The 15,142-nt window shown below is 61.2% G+C and overlaps 1 protein-coding gene across 2 annotated transcripts; it reads left to right on the top strand.

Annotated features, from left to right (window-relative positions):
• The first annotated feature begins 5,377 nt into the window (after positions 1 to 5,377).
• TSPAN1 (tetraspanin 1) lies at positions 5,378 to 9,781 on the top strand. Of its 2 annotated transcripts, XM_063345076.1 has the most exons (8): positions 5,378 to 5,466; positions 5,639 to 5,703; positions 6,638 to 6,844; positions 7,272 to 7,346; positions 8,071 to 8,169; positions 8,547 to 8,684; positions 9,150 to 9,233; positions 9,507 to 9,781. In XM_063345076.1, the coding sequence occupies exons 2-8, from the start codon at positions 5,647 to 5,649 to the stop codon at positions 9,558 to 9,560; spliced, it is 714 nt and encodes a 237-aa protein (XP_063201146.1). In that variant the 5' UTR covers positions 5,378 to 5,466; positions 5,639 to 5,646; the 3' UTR covers positions 9,561 to 9,781. The 2 variants fall into 2 exon arrangements, with proteins under 2 accessions (XP_063201146.1, XP_063201147.1); XM_063345077.1 differs by lacking the exon at positions 7,272 to 7,346.
• Positions 9,782 to 15,142: the final 5,361 nt, after the last annotated feature.

Raw genomic sequence — 15,142 nt, 5'->3', positions numbered from 1 at the left:
AGTGCCTAAAGCCCTGCTTGGTCCCCCCAGCCTGTCCCCACGGGGGCTGTGGAGCCAAACAGGACTGGGCACGGTGCTCCGGGGGCTGCCTGGGGAAAGGCGAGGAGGTATTTTCCTCCTGGAAGAGGATTGGAGCTGGGGAGGCTGGTGGGTTACATCGCCGTCTGATATTACAACCCTGCCTAGCTTAGGGTCAACCCTACCAGGAATTAGCACAGTCCCTGGCATGACACCCACCATCTCCCCTTCCCAGGCTGATGGGCGCGATCCCTTCTTCCCAGCAGGAAGCATCTTCCCCTTCTGATGTACCTGAGGGTTGCCAAACCCAAAGGCACCATCTGCTGGAGCCAAGTCCCATTTCTCCCTGCTCCCCAGGTGGGACTGAGCATCATCCCAGCCCCCGCCCCAGGACAGCCAGCTCCTGTCCCAGGGCCCCTCCTCATTTCTTGCCTCCAGACATCCCCCAGCCCTCAGAGCACCCCTTAATCCCACTCCGGCTGCGCTGCAGCAGGATCATTCCCAAAATCCCCCCCACCCTAGGCTGCCCCTCACCCTGTGTCACCCCTACACTGTTAATTTAAACCCCCACCTCACTCCAGCCCAGGGGTGGGTGCATCCCCCGGGGTGGGCAGAGACACCCCTCCTCCCCCCAGGGAGCACCCTGTGAAGAAGCAAAAGGTGCTTCAGGCCTTCGCTGCTGTTTATTGAGCGAGCAGAGGAGCTGCCTGTCAGGCCCTGACGAGCCACAGAGCTTTCCTCGTTTGCTTAATGAGCAGCACTGGTTACAATGAGAGCTTTGCCTTTGACTTGACTGCCCTTTGCTTTTCTGCAGGGTGTGCAGGAGGAGGCATCCTTACGCCCCGCAAGCCCCCCGTACAGCCCAGGATGGGGCTATGGGGGGGGATCCCCATGCCCTGCTGCAAGACCCTCTCCTCTCCCTCTCCAACAACCCTCAGTGGGAGAATCTCCAGGGGATGCTTGGCAGGCCCCTGCCTCATCTGCCCATCCCAGCTTTCCCAAAGGGTCAGGGGTGGCCCCGCTGGCCCCCTTTTTCTTTGGGGGCTGCCCGGCACCATCCCACCCAACCCCAAGATGTGCCGGCCATGCTTCCCGGCAGCGGCTGGAGGAAGATGGCCACACATCTGTGAATAAATAGAGCATAAATAGAGTTTTTAACATGCCCGGCTGGAGTAAGCGGGGCTGCAAAACCGGGCTGAGTCCTTCCCAGCTGGAGAAATCTGAGAGTAACGATGTTTGATTTCCACTCTGATTTCGGAGTCAGTTTTTTTGGTTTCCTCTCTGTTTCCCCCCTTCAGAGCGGGGCATGCTTTGCTTTCTCTTCTCTTTAGGAGGAGGAAAACTGTCTCTCTCTTGGTTTTCTCCTAGAATGCCCAGGAGTGAGCTCTGGCCTCTGTGGGTTTTGGTTTAGGAAGAGACAAGTGCTCTTGCCAATACCCCCCCAGGCACTTGGCACCAGCACGCCCCGGCACCGAGCCCCGAGCTGGGCCAGCTCCATGCTCCGACCTGTGGTGGGAGAAAGCTCCATCGACCAGGCAGATCCCGCCATCCTCGGGATGACAGCAAAAAGACAGTGACGGCTTCTCCGCGTGGCTCTCGCCTGCAGCATCCCCCAGAGCATCAGCCCTTGGGCACGGGGTTGTCCTGACGCGACCCAGCGGTGCAGCCCTCTGCATCCCTGAACCCACCCGGCTGGGCTTGGCAGCAGCTGGTGCCTCTACACGGACCCTGCTAATTAATTTGGGAGGGATTTACCGGCCTGGACACATGTGAGAAAAAAGAAAATGTTATCAGGAGGGGCGCAGGCAGGCGGCCAGCAGCAGGGCAGGCACGGGGGGGCCTCGCTGCGGGGGGTGGAAATGCACGGTCAGACTGATACACAGGCAGGGAGATGTCATCGAGCCCCTCTCTAATTATTAAACTATTAATATTTATTATTTTATTAACACACAGCTGGAAACAGCATGATGATAAAAATCAGCTCTGTAAGGCGCGGGGTCAGATCCTCACCCCGAGGGACTCACACCGGGGGGATGCACCGCTGGGACACGCTCGCAGCCCCCATTTATCGCCCCCGTATTTACACCCCGGGCTCCACATGGCGCAGGTCATGGCACCAGATGGGGCAGCTCCAGTTTTTGGGACTCAAGTGGTGTTTTTGCACACAGACACAGAAACGGGGAGGATTCCCCCGAAGCAGGAGCTGCAGCCGTGGGGAAATCAGTGTGGTCCCACTGCCCGGTCCCTCCCAGGGTGGGGGAATCGGTGATTTCCTCAGTTCTCTGGCCAAAATGCTTCGAGTCTTTTCAAAGCTGAGAACTGAAATATTTCATTTTCAAGATGTCAGAAACTTTCGTCTCCTGCAGATTTTTATTTCTCCCCAGCAGGAAGAGGGAAGTGATGAATTCGGCAGAAATTTGTAACATCTGGTCACTTCCGAATCCGAAGCCAGGTTCATCTCTGGCACACTGATGGATGGACACCATCCACCCCTCTCCAGGCAACTGGATGCTGGACAGACAGCTGGACAGATGCTGCCAGGCCAAAACACGCACGCGAAAGCCCTTTGCAAGGGACTATGCTGAAATCCCATCAATCCCGGGCTGTGAGCCCCACTGGTCCCCGTGGCTGGCCCTGCTCGGAGCTTGTTACCTGATGCTTTACCAGGAGGGAAGCTAAGGCATGGGGGGGGACACACATACACACGTCCCCCGTGCCCAGCTGAGTCCCTGTGGACGGCATTGAGCCAAGCGAGCCCAGCTCAGCACCTGCCTGGCCCCTCTGGCAGATTGCTCAGGCTCGTTAGCAATTACTAATTCATGCAGGGGGCTGAGCAGGCTCCAGCAAGCCCTGCTGGAGGGAGGGCTGCCGGGGGTGCCCTGTGCCCTGCTGGGGGCGAGATGCCAGTTTAGGTTCCCCCCCCCGACCTATTCCCAAGCAGATGCTTCGTTCGCATCACAGGCTAATTTGCCTATAGAGAGGTACGGATGGCTGCCCCGAAATGCCTCCTTGGAGCATCCAGCAGCTGCCTGCGCCGCCTTGCTGGAGCCCCGGGTAGGGGGGTCCCGATGCAAGGGAAGGAGGGATGGGGAAGGCTGTGTCCATGGTGAGCCCGGCCATTAACCGGAGGATGCCCAGGATCATCAGCAGGGTGGGAATTCAACACTTGAACACTCAAAATACATATACAGGCGGGAAGAGGCATGAGGCTGGGAGCTGCTTTGGGGAAAAGCCCAGGGAAGGGTGCTCAGTTCCGACACCACGGTCGGATCCTGCCACCAGACGTGTGCCTGGCTCCTGTGCTCCCACAGGCACGGGCCAGCGGCCAGGCTGGGGACAGAGGACCTTGGGGGTGACCGCTTATGGCCACTTCCCTGCTCTCAGCTTCCCGGAGCCAGGTCGCTGGGGAGGTGGAGCCATGGTACCCACATCCCGGTGAGATGCATCCCTGCGCTCCAGGGAAGGGGATGCTCGGGGTCCAACCAGGCTGCGTGTGGGGATGGGGACAGTGGGGAGGTGGTGGGGCCCTGTCGAGCAGGAGGATCACGGGAATGTCACCAGGCTCGTCCTGCTGCGGTCAGGCCAGGGCTTCCTGGAGAGCCAGAAAATCCAGCCCCGGCTCCCTAATGGGGCTCGGATGGGCGATGCTGGGGAGCAGCCAAACCCCAGGCTGCGGCACCGGGTGCTGGGGAGGTCAGTGGAGCATGCCATGGCTCACCCTTTGGTTTTCCCAGTGGCTGGGAACGATTGGGAATGAGAGCGAGTATTTACGTATTCGCCAAAACTATTTTCAGGGTGGAGGGGTTGCGTGCAGTGAATAGGGTCAGGCTGGGTTGGGGCAGCTTTTGGGACAGGGTCAATATGATGGGGGGTCTTCATCTGCATTTAGGGGGTAGCGGTCCCCCTTTGGGAGAGGGATGAAGGCTCAGTCCCTCACTGTTGGTGTCACTCCGCTGGCCAAGCAGCTGCTGCAGGGAAGGGATGAGGCTGCAGGCAGTGAGGGGGAAAGGGTTAAAATACCCCCCAGGCTCCAGCGCAGGTTGCATTAATAGCCAGGTAGCCAGCGTGCCGGGCAGGGTTGAAGGCTTCCCCCAAATGCCACTGGGCTTTGGCTGGAGCCCAGCGGGGCTGACTTCATCCTGCTGAAGTGTATCATTATGGCCAGGCAGGGAATTTGCTGTGGGGATTTGGGATGGCGGATGGGGAATCCCGGCACGGCTCAGAGCGTGACAAGCACCCAGAGCCTGCGTTTGCTGTCTGCTGTCGCAGGACAAGGGCTCCCCGGCCTCCTGCATCTCTCCTGGGTTTGATGACAAGCTAAAAGGACACACTGTGCGTCCTGGGGAGGGGACCAAGCCCCTGCCCCAAAGGTGCGCTGCATGGGCAAGGACCACCCCCATGGTCAGGCCTGGGGATGTAGCATCCCTCCACCAGGCTCTCTTTGGCTCCCCAACTCCGGGGGAACCAGCCTTGTTTCAAAGCATCTTTCCAAAGAAAATCACTTTTGGCAGCCCCTAGGCAATGCCAGGTCTCTGCTGACCTGCTCCAGCGCTGGCATCTGTTTTAGCTGTCACCGTCCCCTCCTGCCGTTACCCTGCTGTGTCGCCGCCAGTGAAAATCTGCCTCCCTGCGCAACGGTTAGGGGCAGCTCCTGCAGCTTTGGCTTTTCCTCTGCAAATTGCCTCGCATTTTGCCCCATTGCCATGCCCTGCTCTGTCTGCTTCTGTTTTGGCTCAGAGGGTGGGAGATCTGGGGTTTGGAAAGACCCCTGCCCGACAGTCCCGAGCGGTGGGTCCAGCAGTGCACCCGCAGCATCAGCCCGGGAAGTTGGGGTGACTCAACCATGGTCATGCCGGGAGTGGGTGGCAGCGCAGGGTTGTGACCCATGGGGCTGTCCATAGCTGGAAAACCCCCAAGCACGGCACCCAGCACTGCTGGAGGAGGGCAGCAGCGGGGTGGGACCCCTGTGACTGCTGCCGCATCTGCCACGGGGTGAAGCCCCCCAGGACAGACACCCTGGCCCTCCAACGCCTCCATCCTGGAGGTCCCAGCTGGGGACGGGTGGGGACATACGCATGTGGGCTCCTCAAGGGCTGTCAGCTCACAGCAGCGGTGGAACGGGGACATCGCATCCCCCACCACACGCCAAGAGGCCGCGGCGATGGGCGCGGGCAGCAGCCGGGCGAGCTACCCGCCTTCCACGGGGCGGGCGGCTCCGGCGGCAGAGGGCAGCAAGCCACCAGGCACCCGGGGACACGCGTGGCTTCGCCATCCCCAGGGGGTGGCCCCGGCGGGGGCCGGGCCGGGCCGGGCCGCGGGGGGTGGGTGCTGCGGCGGCGGGGGCGGCCCCGGGGCCGCGCCCGCTTAAAGGGCGGTGGCGGCGGGGTGGGGGCGGCAGTGCCGTCGGGGCGGGTTAGGTCGGGGTTTTGGGACCTGCTCTCCACTCAGGTAGGCTGGGCTCGGCGGTTTCGGGGAGTGGACCCCCCTGGGTTCCCCACCCTCCGCCCATGGGGAGCCCCCAGGCTCCGCTGGGGGGGGGGCGCTAAGCCCCGATCGCAGGGGGGCAGCGGCTGTACCGGGGTTGGGACTCCCCCTGATAACCTCTCTCGGCTCTCCCCAGGCGCAAAGATGGGGTGCTTCACCTTTATCAAGGTCATGATGATCCTCTTCAACCTGGCCATATTTGTAAGTGCGCCCCGGGGGTTGTCTCTGCCTGGGGGCGGGGAGCCTGGCAGCCTCCCTGGCTGCCCCAGGAAACCGGGATGAGGGGCTGGGGTCTGCGGGAGCAGCTCCTGGGGAGCACCCTGAGGTGGGCCTGGGGGGGGGAGGTGGGGTGAAGCCTGCCTGTGTGGGCTCTCCTGCCCCTCCACACCCCCTTCTGCGGGGGACGGAGAGGGTGATGTGGGCAGTTGGGTGCTGGTGGGTGACTCGTGCTCCTGGGACCTGGTGGGGTGCGAGATCTGGTCGCTGGCCCCAAGCTGAGGACTTAACCCCTGGGCTTGCAGAGGTCTCTCGCTCTCCAGCTCTGCCCAAAGCCCAGGGGAATGTGCTGGGCTCTGGGGGCAGTGGCTGTTGCGTCAGCCACCCGTGTCCTTCCCTGTGCTGAAGCTCTGGTGGGGGGTGCTGGGTGCCCCAGTGCAGGGGGGCTTTCTGGGGAGGCCCCATCTCTGTAGGGGAGCAACCTGTGTGCGTGGCAGCGACCTGTGGTCTTGCCTGTTGGTGATCTCCAGAGCACACGCAGCCTCTTCTCCCGCCCAGGGCAAAGGGTAGTGGAGCTCCTGAGAACAACCTTGGCTCTGCGGGAGCAATGGGGCCACCTGAAAGGGGGTGTGGTGGGCTTCCTGGCTTGCTGCTGGCGCTGAAACTCCTTGGGCCGTGGAAAGGGAGCAGCTGTGATGCTGCAGCCAGGGATGTGCTGGCGGTGGGGTGTGTTTTGGGGTAGTGACCCAACTGTCTACCCCAAGCCTGCAGTGGCAACACCCTGAGCTGCCCTCAGTGGTCACAAAGTCTTGCTTCGGTACGGTGAAAACTTGCATAGGGAAGAAATACCTGTGCCAGGACCTTCCCCGAATCCCAGATCTCTTCCTGCTCAGGAGCTGACTTTTATCTCTCCTCCCAGCTCAGTGGCGGGACCCTCCTGGGAGTTGGCATCTGGGTTGCAGTGGATGACCAGTCATTTGTGGACATATTTGGAGGGCTCTCCTCTACCGTCGTTCAGGTTGTGTATGTGGGCTACTTCCTCATTGTCATTGGTGCCATCCTGCTGGTGATCGGCTTCCTTGGGTGCTATGGTGCCCAGAAGGACAGCAAGTGTCTCCTGATGATGGTATGGACCTGACGTCTCCTTATCAAGCCTCATTTGAACTGGGTTTCTGGTGAGGGAGGTCTGAGGGATAGATTTCTCTGTGGAGGTGTCCTCCTTGGATGTTCCCATGTGGTGGAACACTGGGTGGACCTTGGAAAGGCCATGCTGGACCCAACGTCTGCCCTGAGCAAGGGTGAAGGGAAGCAGAAACTGGTGCTGAGCAGAGGTCTCTCTTGGACCACGTCTGGAGAGGTCAGCCCCATTCAGACAGAGGGTGGGAGAACCCCAAGGTTGGACTGCTTCTGCCTTGGAGCAGAGCTGAAAGCAGTGAGACAGGGCTTGAGCCCTGAGGGAGGGCCCTGCTGGCCCTTGGGAAGCAGATGGGTTCCTGGGGGGTCCTGTGGACTCTGGCTGGTGTTTTGACCTCCCTGCCTTTGCCGTGTCCTAGTTCTTCTCGGTGGTGCTGATCATCTTCATAGCTGAAATTGCTGCTGCCGTGGTGGCTCTGGTCTACACAGGTCTTGTGAGTGGCATATCTGACTAATTTGGGTTGGGCTAATCTGGGACCTGGCCTACCCCTTGGGAAAACACGAGACTTTGGGTGGCTGGCGGTGCTGCCCATGGGTGGGGAAGCTGAGAGGTGGGCACTGCTGCAGGAGGAAGGGATGCTGGTCCCTGCTGGCACCAGCTATGTGGGCAGGCTGGGGTGCCCTGGCTGGGGTGAGGGTGGTGGGAACAGGGATTCCCATTGCCCTAAAGAAATGAGGGTTTGGTGTGAGTTTTGCCTGCTTCTTTCTTTCAAACCTCTTCGTCCAGTGCCAGCCTAGGCTCGACACCTCTCCACCTCTGATGGTAGGAACCACATGGGAGAGGAAGTCCCTAATGCTTCATGCTGAGCAAACTCAACCCCTTATTAGGCACCTGAGAAACCACCTGGAGAGAAAGGTCACTTTGCCTCATTAGGCACTGGAGAAGTCAACCGCAGGGCAAACGTCATTCCTGGCTCCCTCAGTTACGCTGCTTATCAGATGATTCACTGGTCATAAGTGCCTCAGTGCCGTAAAGCACTGGTTAGTGGGGAAGAGGCCAAGCTGTCCTTGGGCCAAAGGGACATGGTGTGATGTGCTCCTGGCCATGCTGGGTCTGATTGGTCTCCTCTCTATAGGCTGAGACCAGTATGGGGACTTCTGGCTCTGTGGTGCTCCCCAGGGCCTTCTCTGATGGTGTTTCTCTACCCCTTCTTCCAGGCAGAGACGCTGCTGTCAGCCGTGGTGACGCCTCTCCTGAAGGAGAAGTATGGGACAGATAACAGCTTCACGCACGTCTGGAATGCCACCATGAAGGAGGTGCATTGAGCCCTGGGGCCCCCATCTATGTGTCAGGATGCTCCCAGCACAGGCTTGGTGGTGCACACCTGGGTGGGCCACTGGGATGGGAATGGGGACACCACTGCAATCCTGGATGTGCTGAGCTGTCACCACCCCATCAGCTTCCCAGGTGCCTGGGACCTACTTACTTGGGACCTAGTGGTCCCATTGCTGGGGTGAGAGCTGTACATGCTGGAGTCTGGGGCAAAACACTGGTCCCAAGAAGGCCCTTGAGCACTTCCTCCAGAGCTAGGTTGAGCTGGGTGCTCCCTCCATGGGACAGCAGGGTCCGTGTCTGATCCAGGAGGAAGTCCTGCAGGATGATCTCCCCATCCTTTCCTCTCTCTCCCTCTTAGATCAAATGCTGTGGCCTGAATAACTACACAGACTTCACCAACTCAACCTGGTATGAGCATCACAAAGTCTACCCGGATGCCTGCTGTGATTTCAAGCAGCCCTGCGATGACATGCTTGCCGCAAAAACCAATGTCACGGTACGGACGCACCAGCCTTCTGACAGAGCCTGGCTTGGGGTGTGCCCTGGCACGAGGAGGGAGACCTGTCCTGTAGCTCCAGCCCCAGCTCTGGATGTAGCAGTCCCATGGGCTTTAAGTCCTGTGGTGGCCTTGGCTTGTGGAGACAAGCAAAGCTGCTGCCATTGCTCTGGTCCTAAAGTGAGCTGTGCAGAAGGGTCCATGACTGGAGCTGAGCATGAACCCAGGCACCACTTCGTCTTTTTGGGTTATTTCCCTGCCTCTTCCCCCTCCTCTCCCCCCACCACCCCCCGATTCTGTGTTTTGGCCTGAGAAGTGGCTGAGTTGCCCCCTGAAGCCTCCAGACCTTCTCCATGGCTGTGTAGCTCTGGGCTGGAGAACCCCTTTCCAGGGATGCTGAGCCCCCCGGTGGTTAGGGAATTGCTACCCCTTGCTCATCCTCACCCGCGTGGTTGCCTCCTACAGGGTTGTTTCCATCAGATCTTGACAGAAATCAAGACTAACGCAGGTGTGGTGGGTGGCGTGGCAGCCGGCATCGCTGCCTTGGAGGTGAGTGCCTCAGCATAGCTCTGCTGCCTCCTCTTGTACCTGGGGGCGAGCGGTGGGGCTGGGACCAGCCTGGGTGGCCGAGGGGCTGCAGGGGGCTGGTACAGCGCCACAGACCACCATCTGCCCTAGATGTGGCTACTGAGCCTTCTTCCCTGGGCACACACAGCTCTTCCTCCTTGTGTGCGCTGGGGATGGATGCTATGGGCTGTGACCCAAACCTGTGCTGGGGGGGAACGCTTACGGGGGGGCTGACTTGCCTCTTGCCACCCCCAGGTCGCGGCCATGGTGGTTTCCATGTACCTGTATTGCCATCTGGATCAGAAATGACCCCGCGAGGCAAGAGGATGATCTTCCCCCCCTCACCGTGCCGGGGTGCGCCCCTGGCGTGCCGTGTTCTTCGGGGGTGGTGGGGGGACACGACACCATCGTTCCCTGGGCCTGACGCTGTCCTGCGCACTGTGATTTATAGCTGTGTTTTGATCTACTGAGCTGGGATCCGTAGAGTTTGTGTGTATATTTTTGTACCAATATGACATACTCAGTCTGTACATAGAGATTTGGGGGCTCTTTTTTTTTTTTTTTTTTTTAGAAGCGGGGTCGGGGGGAAGCTGCTTGGCCTGTTTGGCTGATGCCAGCAGGAGATAAAGCGGCACAGGGGCCGATCAGGGCTGCTGATCCGGCAGCGGCACAGCGATGCCTTGATAAACCCTTGCAGGCTGCTGTGTTTCTCCCACGCTGTGCCCATGGTGTCCCTCTGCGGGGGCTGGCGGGGCCGGGGGCTGGCACTGGGGCTGGCCCGCGTCCCCCCACCCCGCCTCCCCCAGCATCACTCCAGTGAACTGGGGCTGGTGCCCAGCTAAGGCGTTGTAGGTGGTAACTACGTCCTCAAACGGGGATGTATCTACCCCCCTCAACTCATTTTCTGCCGGCCCTGACCGTGTCACCGTGTTGTCCCCTAAGAGGCGCTGGCTGGTCTCTGCCCTGGCATGAAGCACAGCCCTGTCAGTCCCTGGCCCTGCGGTGGCCAGGGTTGCCCCCCACCCCCTGCCATTTCTTGGCTGAGCCCCTCTCCGTGCTGTAAAGAAAAACAAATAAATTTTTCACCTTGGATACTAATTATTTTCTGGAATCGCGCTCAGTGCTACCTTCAATAGCCTTCCGCCGGGGAGGGGGAGCGCAGCAGGGTGGGGGGCTGCCTTGCCTTGCCCCCTGCCCCATGAGCCCCATGGAGGCAGCGCAGCCCTGCCTGCAGCCTGCCTGCAGCTTGCCTGCCTGCCCTCCCTCCTCTGCGGCTCCTCACCTGCCCGGCTGAGCTTGGAAACAAGCAGCCCAGTGTTTGCATAACAGCCGGGGAGCGGCGGGGGCTACCATTAGCCTGGCGAAACCTGCCCTGCCCTCCGCAGCAACCGCCGCTCGCTCAGCAACACCGCTTCGCCCCGCACTCGGCAACAGCTTGGCTTGAAGGGCAGGGCTGGCTCTGCGGGGGGGGGTTGTATCCATGTCCCCATCAGCCCCTGGAACCCCAAATGGGGTGTTTGGGGGGTGGGGTGGGGTGGGGGTCCTGCCACCCCCATCTCTGAGCATCCCCATCACCCGTGTCATGCACCCACGGTCCCTGTGTGCGTGAGGATGGTGGGGGGCCATGGGTGGGCTGGGAGGGCGAGGGTTTCCAGCCACCCTCTTTCCCCAGCATCGCTCCCTCCCTGCCTTTGGCACCAGCCCACCTTGAGCATCCACTAGCCGTGCCTCAGTTTCCCCATTTCAAAAGCGAGGCCAAGGTGGGTGGTTTTGGGAAGGGGGGGTGTGTGTGTGTGTGTGTGTGTGTGTGTGTTCTCCAGGGCTGCTTCAGCCCATTTTTAGCATGAGGCTCCCCACCTCCCTGTTTGTGGGGCAGCGCACGAGGGCTGTGGGGCAGTGGCGGCGGCGGTGAAAGACGGGGCGATTAGCAGTGGGGCAGGAGGCCAGTGGGCAAACAGCCTCCCTGTGTGCCGCCTTGCTCCGTCCCCACCGCAGCTCCCCTTTATCAGCTCCTGCACCCGGTACGGGGCTGCACCGGGGCACCACCGCGGCCCCTCGGCGTCCGGCATCCCGCCGGCACCAGGCAGCACCCAGCGCGGTGGCAGAGGCAGCCGGGTGGCAGTGGGATGGGTGCAGGGACCTGCTGCCCATCCTGGGTGACTCAGCCCCGGGGATGTGGGCTCTGGCCCTGCCCCATGGCGAGGCGTGGGGGACGCTGCCAGAAAACGGCCCCTTCTTCCTCCTCCTCCTCCTTCTCCTCACTAGAGGGGTGAATGTCCTGGTTCCACCATAAACTGGTGACCTCATGGGTGACGTCAGGGATTTTATTTCTCTTTTACCTCTTGGAGCGCTTGGGAACCGCCTAGACCCTGGTGCTGCCCAAAGCCCTTTCCGGAGGTGTCGTGGTGCCCGGGAGCTGTGCCGGTGCCAAATGGCACTGAGAACTCCCCATTGGCACCAAGCTGGCCACTGCTGGGCACGCCTGGCCTGTCCGTGTCCCCCTCTGCTCCCTCCTTTCGGTGCTGCTTTGCAAAGCCGGCTCCTTTTGCCATCATCCCCACGGGATGAAGGCTCCTGGCTTCACACCTCTTCCCTGCCGCGGGGTTTCTCAGGGACAGGGCAGGCAATTTCTGTGGCGCCCGAGTTTTGGCAATGACTCTGCAACCATCGGCTTGGTCCCTCCCTTCTGCCTGCTGGGGAAACTCGAAGGACCAGTTCCTCCTCCCGGATTCGATTTCTCCCCATCGTCCTTCCCGGCTCTTGGCTCCCCTGGCAGCTGAAGGGCAGCAGTGGGATGGGGCTGGGGGGGCGGGGGGGGGGGTAAGCCAGGCTGGTGCAGCCTCCTCGCTGCTCCCGCTGTGCCCCTGCCCTCCCCTCCCCACTGCCTGGGCACTGCTGGAGCTTTTGGGCTCCCTGGAGGAGCCCCCATCCCAGCTGGTCCCCCACTAGCCCCGGGACACAACCCAGCTCACCACCCATCCCCACCAAAGCCCAAGTAGGTGCCACCGGGCGCCTCTGCACCTTGTAACCCTTAGACTTGCCTGATTCCCCCTGGTAGCACCCCAAAAACTGACAGTTGTGCCATCAGAGCATGAGGCTAAAAAGTCCCCGGGGGCACGTGGTAGCCAACAGAAACTTCCTTATTGCCCCCCGGGGCACGTGGTAGCCAACAGAAACTTCCTTATTGCCCCCGGGGAAGGCGTTCGTGGGCTCGAGGTGCCCCAGCAGCTGATGGGGTGTCTGCGCCAGGGTTCCTCTTTTCCACCCATGACACAGGGTGGGGGAGAGCAGGAGGGTAAAGTCTCCCTGGCAGGGACTGTGGGCAGTGCCACCTGCCTGAGCCCGGGTCACTGCTCTCTCCGGCCACCCACCCCTCAGTGCCCCCTGGCCATGGCTTGTGCCACCCCCCCGTGGCCAATCACCCCCATGTGGGTGCCGACCAGCCCATGCTGGGGCTAGGCAAAAACCCCTGGGATGGGCAGAGCCAGTGGGAGCGGACTTTGCTCTTCTCCTGGGGGGGGGTTTGCCCCCCTCCTGGCTGGGGAGCTGATGAGGATGGCAGGGGGAGAGACCTGGTCGTGCTGGGGGGACGCTGGGCAGCAGAGCTGGGGTCACCATCAGGGCCAGGCTCAGCAAACGGTCCCCAAGCTCCGGGGTTTGCTCTGTGCAGGGAAACAGGGGTGCACCAGACCCCCCCCCACCTGCCTGGAGCCCCCGGGAACAGCGTGGCATCTCCCACCTCATCCTGTCTGCTGGGGCCACTCATCCCGATGTGATGGGAACCTGCCCGATGTCGCTGTATTTCCCCCTCTTGCAACAGCCTTGGACCTTCTCCCCGTGGGAAACAGCCACTTCGGGAGCCCGCATGGGGAATTTCCCCCTGCTTTGGGGAGCGGGATGGCTCGAGGCTGAGCAATAAGGAGGGGGCCGGTGCGTGGGCTGCACACTGGGCTGGGTGGGCTGGATCTGGACACCCCCCCCCGCCGGCAGCCCCCTATGGGGCAGCATCCCCGTGGGCACAGGGTGGGGAAAATGGGGGGGGGGGGCTGGAGCCATATGGGGAAGGCAGATACCTGAAGAGCTGCCTTTCACATCGCGCACCATCCCCCCCCCCCCGCCACCCCCCAGCATCTTCATGGGGTGGTTCTGCACCCCTTGCCCTGCCATGATGGGTGGCACGCACAGGCCAAAGTCACAGCACTTTGAAGGGCTTATTCGTCACCGGCATCACCTGCCTTGGGGCACAAGGGGCAAAACCCCGGGTGGCAGAGGGCTGCGTGCTGGCAGGGCACCGGCAGCGTCAGGGCTTTACGAAACGAGCCGCCCCCTCCCTCCTGGGAATTAGCTTTGGTGGGGGACAGGGGCGTTGTGAGCAGGAGGAGGAATGTGCAGCTGTTGGGGTTTGTGATGATGAAGGGAGGGAACGAGAAGCAAAACCAAACAAACTCATCCGGCATCGGCTGCCCGAGGAGTGCCCATTGTGGGGGATTTCCCCCCCGCCCGCCCTAACAGCCTGGCCGGGAGGTTCTTGGATCCGGTTCCTGGATCCTCTTCGAAGGGCACGGGCTGGCCCGAGGGAACACGTGAGTCAATGCACCCTTTCCTCCACACCGCCTTCCTCCCTGGCTCCTCTTCCCCTCTTCCTCCTCCCTGCCCCAGAAATAAACAACCCTGGATGCCCACCCAGCCCCAAGGATGCTTTCTGGGCAGCTCCATGCCCCAGTTATTTGTCGGGATATCAGGAGGTGACGGAAGGGCTGTTCAAAAGGGAGCAGGCAGCAGCTGACATTGAACTTGAGCTGTTAATCATTAACGTCGTGCCGGGCAGGACACGGTGTAATAACTATCACAGCAACAATCCTGGCTACCCAGGTGAAGATTAATTCGCCGCCGGGCTTTGCTGGGTGCAGGCGCAGGAGACGCCGCAGGGGACGGGGATGGGCTGGGTGCAGAGACCAGACCCCCAGCAGCTGGGACCAAGGGGACAAGCCAAGCCAAGCCCCTTCCTGGGGGCAGTTTGGGCACCTCGGCTTTGCAGGGCTCTTTATAAAGCAGAGGGAGCTGATAGTTGGGCATCAGCTCCCTGAGCTGGGATGCAGGTGGCTTGGATGCAGCAACCTCCCTTGCACGCAGGGACGGGGACGGGGCCAGCACAGCCCGGGCAGCGGCATCCCTGCAGCGCTGAGATCCCTCCATCCGAGGGGAACGCGTCTGTTATCCTGAAGGACGCCCGCTGGACGGTGCAGTGTGGGCAACAGAGGGACCGATGCGCCACGGGAAGGGTCAGCCTGGACTTCATCTCCCACATCCCAGCCCCATCACGCGAGCATGGGGACCTCCCCACTGCCCTGGCACCGAGATTCCCTGCCAAACAAACAAAACCCATAAAAATAAACCACCACCAGAAATTATGCAAATTTCCCTTCCCCCCGCCCCCAAGCTCCGTAAAGGTCAAGTTTCATGCCGAGGCTGTTTTGGTTTTGTTTAATTATCAGCCAGCTCCTGGGACACAGAGCAGCCCGGACAGGTTCTCCTTGGTATGGCTGCACAAAGCCAGGGAGGCCGGGCTGCTGAGGAGGGGGGGAGCTGTGCAGGGCCACCAGGAACCAGCAACTTGGGCAGCATGTGCTAAAGCTGGTGCCACATGGGGCCGAGCCGTGGGAGCCGGTGGGTCGGGCTTCCCAGGGAGGGCAGGTGATGGACAAGCCTGGACACCGAGGGATGCTCCAGCACCTGCGGGATGAGCCGGGAGATGAGCAGGACCCCGAGAAAGGGCAGGATGGGGAGTGATCCAGCTCCTCTAACGAGCTCCCCGGGACTGAGCCCCTCTGGGCAACGAACCTTGGCATCACCATCACGCAGGGGCGATGAGCTAAAGATCTCCATCAGCC

The sequence above is a fragment of the Chroicocephalus ridibundus genome, chromosome 8 (assembly GCF_963924245.1).
Source record: "Chroicocephalus ridibundus chromosome 8, bChrRid1.1, whole genome shotgun sequence".
NCBI lineage: Eukaryota > Metazoa > Chordata > Aves > Charadriiformes > Laridae > Chroicocephalus > Chroicocephalus ridibundus.
The sequence above is the reverse complement of the archived record's forward strand: the minus strand, read 5'-3'. Positions and strand labels throughout refer to the sequence as shown.